Source organism: Arachis stenosperma, chromosome 6, assembly GCF_014773155.1.
Source record: "Arachis stenosperma cultivar V10309 chromosome 6, arast.V10309.gnm1.PFL2, whole genome shotgun sequence".
Lineage (NCBI taxonomy): Eukaryota > Viridiplantae > Streptophyta > Magnoliopsida > Fabales > Fabaceae > Arachis > Arachis stenosperma.
The window spans coordinates 134,665,502-134,672,298 of record NC_080382.1 but is presented as its reverse complement, the minus strand read 5'-3'; the positions used below and the strand labels follow the sequence as shown (position 1 = coordinate 134,672,298).

Here is a 6,797-nt window from a genome sequence, read left to right as displayed (position 1 = left end):
AAAAAAAAACTGAGCAATTTAAAAGTTATTTTATTTAATTTAACATTTATAACATTATACGTATAATATATATAGTTATATATTTATTATATATCATATATTAAATATATATTAAAATTAACTATTAAAATTAAACATTAGTATAAAATGATATTAAATCACAAAATATATCAAAAATATATTAAACTATATACATATTTATATACAAATATATTATAATAATTTTAATATATATTTAATATTTTTTATTATATAATATTATTCAATTATTCTAACAAGTGATTAAGGAATAGGCAAATAAAAATTGCAAAATAAAATAAGTTAATTTTCTATTTTCTTCTAATCATTTTTGGCGTCTAATTAATCTTATCCTTGCATTGGTAGTTTATATGTCTTTGACATACACACAGAAATAACAGAATCTGCTTCTATCTAATAAGATCGCAATCTACGTACGTTAATTAGGGAAGTCCCATCTCCTTACATTACGATGAATACGTGAATGACGTCTCCATTCTAAAAATACAAACTTGTTACTTGGCTTCTTCTTTGACGTTTGTGCAAAGTAGTGGTGAGACTCAACTTTATTTCTCTCCATCATTTATTTATTATATTTTTTTAATAATTTTTTATTTTCCCATGTGGAATACTTTACTTGTTTTCGGTTAATAAATTAAAATATGCACTTCCCTCTTTAATTTCTCTTTGTTTTTTCTTCCATTGAACCATTCTATATAATTCTATTACATAAAGTCTACTATATAAAGAATAAAAAATAAATATTTAAATTAAATATTTTGATTATTAATAATTTTTTATTATTTTAGAGGTATTCGAAACAAATTAATTTATCTATAAAAAAATAATTTGTCTTTTTTTTACCAAAAGATAGGGAGACTCGAATCCGCGACTTCTTAAGTATGGAGAGACTATACCATTTGAATTATAACTTATTGGTAAAAATATAATTTGTCTTGTTATAATATTTATTAGGTATTTAATTATCTTATAATAAAATCTATTAAAAGTTTATTTATTTAATAACTAAATATTTTATTGATTAAATTCTCTAACAATAATATTTAGAGATACTTTAAAGTAATAAAATATTATTAAAGATTAAAATATCTAATATGAAATTAATTTATCGATGACCAATTTAAATATATACTCAAGAATAAAAATTGTCGAATAATTTGTTTTATATAATTTTCTTTAGGAATAATATAATTCGAACTTGAATCTCTTTAATTATAGTTCTCTATAAATAGCAGCATAGGCATAGCATATTCCACACAACATAGATCACAGTAAGCATCAAGTACCAAACGGTATTGGGAAACTCTGTTGTGAGAATATGGCTCTTACACTTGAGTGTGCCCTCTCTCACATACTCAGTTTCCTAGTGTTCCTGTTAATATTCCTAGTGAACCCTTCCTTCTGCTTCAACCCCAAAAAGCTTGTGAATGCTTCATTCTCATACACCCCATCTGCTTCAGATTGGTCACCGGCACTTGCCACTTGGTATGGACCTGCTAACGGTGATGGAAGTGAAGGTAATAATAACGTCATCGCCATGCAATTTTTCCTTCATGATACAGATTTAGATTTTTTTTTATATTAGAGTGATAATGGTGTTTTTTTTTAAATGTTTTTTTAATATTATATTTTTGTTATTCTCAAATGCGGAACTGTTTAATTAGAGAAGTAGAAATCGGATTGTCTGATTTGTTTGAGGTACAGAAATCAGATCTTTCCATTTATAGAATTATTCAATTTATAAGAGGTATATAAATTGGACCGTCTGATTTGTGTTAAAAAAAATAAATAATTTAAGGTACATAAACCAGACTACTTTATTATTTATGTACATTCCACAATTTTAAAAAATACCAAAAATTACAATGTTAGCAGAAATTATTTTTAATATGGTGTTTTAGTTGAATATTGACATTTGAAGTGTATTAGCATTGTGAAAATTATTCAATACATCCCCCACGTGTTACAACATGCCCTCACGTGTTGGTTAAGATGTTGCCACATGTTCAACACGCTCCTGCACGTGTTGGACAGAATGCTGCCACGTGTTAATTTTCCATCCAAAAAATCCACCCATTTGTAATTATACTAAATACTTCCATTTTCAACAAAAATACCAATATTTTTTTTATAAAAAAAATAGCCCAATGTTAGGGTATATAACTATTTTTACTTCCATACCAAAATAAAAGCAGCAAATTTATCAGTGATGATAGGAATAAGATAGATAATAATTTAAAATTATCTTATTTAACATAATATTTATATTTCGTGTATGTAATATTTATATTATATATTTATTATATCTAATATTATAGTATTTATTTCAATATATAATAATTAAAAAATATAAAGTAAAATAAATAATAATTAAAAAATATATAAAATAAAATAATTATACAGTTTTTGATTAATTTTTTATTATTTTTTGGATATTTGTACATATTTATAATATACCCAAATACTGCTTAAAAATTGCTGAAATTGAAAAGAAATTTTAATTAACGATGAGAAACGTTTTTTAACGCCATAATGATTAGTGTACAAATTCTTAACCCAATTTATAACGATTGATTAGACTGTGCTCCTTGTATATATAATATAATATAATTGTTATGATCATCATGTAGGTGGTGCTTGTGGATATGGAGTTACTGTTGGCCAAGCTCCAATCTCTGCAATGGTATCAGCAGGAAGCCCTCGTTTATATGAAAACGGCAAAGGCTGTGGTTCTTGTTACGAGGTTCATATCTTGAAACACGAAGCTACATATATTTCCTGAATTATTTTATTTTTGGATTTACATTTTCATCATTATAAACTAGAGATATATATATGCATGTATGTGTTATTATATTATTAGTAAAGTAATTATATATATTTTTAATCATCATTGTGCATGAGAAAGGACTAATTAAGAATTTTACATATGGGGCGTTCAAATGATATTTTTTATTTTAATGAAATATCTACCTATAAACATGATCTATATAACAAACTCTACTTAATGAAATAAAAGTACGTAATTGTTGATGTTTGAACTGTGTAAATAATAATTTATTTACAAATTATTGAAATATAATATATGATACATTTTATACTGTCGCAACTTCAAAATTATTAAAACTATATATTCTTTTTTATATATGTACTATATGTTGATTTTCAATAATTCAAGATATAATAATTATTTATGTACTTTTTTTATCTATTTAAATTGTTTAAAAAAAATAATTTTTTGACATGGTATTAGAACTTTCATGATCGAATTAGATTTTTTACGATTGCATTTGAAAAAAAAATTGAGACTAAGAGACAGAGACTAAATTAAAATTTTTTATCGTGTTTGGTGTAAAATATATTAGACTTAATTATATTTTAATATTATATTTAATTTAAAATAAATATAAAAACCGATAGATAGATTTAAAATTTAAAAAATTAGATAATAAGAGTATTTTAAAAAAAATGTTATAAAAATTTTCGTCTCTTTCCTAAAAATTTTGATCTCCTATATCTTTACTTTTTAAAAATATTAAAAGATTGAAATTTTATATTCTTAAAAGTTAAAACTGAAATTTTAATCTTTATTATTAAACGCGATATTCAATTCCAGTTTCTCAATTTAGGCGTCAGAAAACAAATGCTTCCTAATATATAGTAGGGTAATTAACTCATGCTGGGTTGCAATTATAATTTATTATTTAAGGTGAGGTGCACTGGAAATTCAGCATGCTCGGGGGAGGCTGTGAAGGTAGTGATGACAGATGAGTGCGATGGGTGTGGTTCAGATGCCGAATACCATTTTGATTTGAGTGGCACTGCTTTTGGTGCCATGGCTCTCTCAGGTCAAGATGGCACCTTGCGCAATGCTGGCAAAATCAACATTCAGCATCGAAGGTTAGTTTCTTTATTAATTCAAGCTTCTAACTTCTTATTATATATATATATACTCTATACTTTATATATTCAATTAGCTTAATTGATATTCCAAGTGGGACAAAATAACTCTGAAAAACTTTCGCTAAATATTACAACTTTATTGACTTAAATTTTCAGTTTTTGACATTATTCATCGTAGCAAGATTTTGTCGGTGTTATTATCATTATTATTCTCTTAGCGTTTATATTATTTTGTTTACAATAGAATTAATGCACGAATTACTCCAATAAAAGTCAAAAGATTTTGTCGTAGATGAAATATTATTATCAAAAACCTAAAACTAGCACCTAACTCCTACAAGATGACTACTATTGAAATCATGGTCCAGTGATCAATTTAAGTAAATATATTGTTCCTGAGGCACATTATTAAATCGTGATATTAACATTAACAATAAATTACTAATTCTTAATTAAAAATTCTTGACTTTCTAACTTATATTCGCCTAATTTTTATAGTTTCGTCTTACATTGACTAATTTTATCAAACAAGCCACATTTTCTTAAACGTTAGAAGCTATTTTCTTGCAGAGTTGAATGCAACTACCCTGGTGTGTCAATTGCATTCCACGTGGATGCTGGATCGAACCAAGAATACTTCGCTGCCGTGATTGAATACGAGGATGGAGATGGTGACCTTTCAAAAGTTGAACTCAAAGAAGCACTTGACTCAGCCTCATGGTACACCATGGATCAATCATGGGGTGCTGTTTGGAAACTTGACAAAGGGTCACCACTCAGAGCACCTTTCTCTCTTCGGTTAACCACACTTGAGTCCGGTAACTCTATTGTGGCCAACAATGTCATACCTGCTGGCTGGGTTCCCGGTCACACCTACAGATCCATTGTTAATTTTCAAACCTAGCTAGCTAGCTTAACTCAATAATAAGAGAAAATATTCAGTTTGGTTCTGAAGTTATAAATTTTAATTTAGTCCGTAAAATTTTAATTGCCGCAATTTAATTTCTAAAGTTTTCAAATTTTAATCACGTTAATTTCTGTGATGGTTTACATCATAGAGTTAATTAAAAAATTTAGGAACTAAATTGAGGCAATTGAAATTTTAAGGACTAAATTGAGACTCGAATCTAACTTTAGAAACCGTATCAAATGAAATATTTTCTCCAATAATAATGCTACACAAATATAAATACAGAGATAAGGTAATAAAGACAAAAAAAAATAGAGTCAGAGATATATAAAGTATTTTTGTTCTACAAACGAGAACAAAAATTATCCGTCTCTATAGATTTTTCTGTCTTTATTTTTCCGTGTCTAAAACTTTAATTTCTGGGGAGCAAATTTCAAACACAACCTAAATCTATACATGTCATATATCTTTGTATGGATTTACACTATTCAAGATATTGAATAGAATAGCTTTGATAAATATCTATACTCCGGACCTATGTATTTTGAAGGATTTGTGTAACATTATTGTTGACATATAACTATATGTGTGTACCACCAACATTATTATGTGATATCCTCTACAGAAGAAGATAAATAATATAAGTCGTCCTATTAGTGGACTTTGGATTGTCTTCTTTAATCAATTATGAATGAAATAATTAACGTTAGTTAACCTGTTAATTACTTTGGGTCGTTGTCTGATTTTCCATCCAAGTAAGGCACAGCGGAAGAAATTAAAGTTTAGTAATATCTAATCATCATAGAAAAAAATTATATTTGTTCTGTTTGTTTTAAAATAATTGTATACCTAAAGAAAACATATATAATGTAAAATAATAAAATAAATTTTGAGAATATTCAAAATTATATAAATAGACAAAATTATTTTTAGATAAATAATAGTTATATATATAAATAATTGTTATTCAATTATTAAATTTAAATTAATAAAAGTACTTCTAAAAAAGAATAAAGAGTTGGACGAATATTAAACATATACAACAAATAAAGGAGACAAAAAAAATACAATAAAAGAATTTTTCTATAAATAGAGTTTGACCATTGTAAAATGATTGAAATTTTATTCACTGAATATACACTTACAAGCTTATTAGTCTCATAGACTAACGATTTACAAATTATTCATTCTGACTAAGTTCTTACTCTTGTTAATTAATTTAATTACATTTTATTCATTTCAGTTTCTTCTAGTGTACAAACTTTGTTTCCCTGTAACTTGTTTACATTCTACCAAGGTTTACTTTACCCTTAATGCTTTAGAATTTCGCTAAGGTTAAAGAGTATTTTCAGTGATAATTCATTATTTCAACTTTAGAATTATGTAAAGTGTATATGTAAGATAAATATTGAAAGAACAATCTATATTTAATATAATTTTTTCTGCATATTTCTTTACAATGTTTGCTTATTATTATGATATGTTTATATGCTTTCTTAGATTTTGAACAAGAAAACTAAGACCTTAGGCTACCAAAAATATATTCCATAGAATACTAAAAAGCCCAAATTAAAAAACACAAACCAATTGTTATTTCTTTGGACTTAATATTATTATGAGAAAATGCACTTTTTTATTATCAAAATTTTTAAATTAACCCTTAATAATATTCAAATTCCCTTAATTTTACCTTGAACGTTTAAAGAATTTCAAATGTTATTTCTTCAAATTCAAAAATATGAGGCGAAAATTTTTAAATTAACCCTTAATAATATTCAAATTATCTTAATTTTACCTTGAATATTTTTTTTAAAGAGTTTTGATTTTACTCTTGTTGTCATCTCTGGATTCTTTTTGTTCTAGTGATTTCTCTATCTTTTTTCGTCATGTCTCATCTCTGACTGTTGTGCCACTATTTTGTTGTAGTCACACCGCTATTATTGTT

General features: G+C 25.8%; 1 protein-coding gene across 1 annotated transcript; it reads left to right on the top strand.

Annotated features, from left to right (window-relative positions):
- Positions 1 to 1,308: 1,308 nt before the first annotated feature.
- On the top strand, positions 1,309 to 5,525 carry LOC130933009 (putative expansin-B2). The gene is made up of 4 exons (XM_057862496.1): positions 1,309 to 1,556; positions 2,670 to 2,782; positions 3,749 to 3,939; positions 4,513 to 5,525. Exons 1-4 carry the CDS (start codon positions 1,358 to 1,360, stop codon positions 4,844 to 4,846), a joined length of 837 nt encoding a protein of 278 aa, XP_057718479.1. The 5' UTR covers positions 1,309 to 1,357; the 3' UTR covers positions 4,847 to 5,525.
- The last annotated feature ends 1,272 nt before the right edge of the window (positions 5,526 to 6,797 follow it).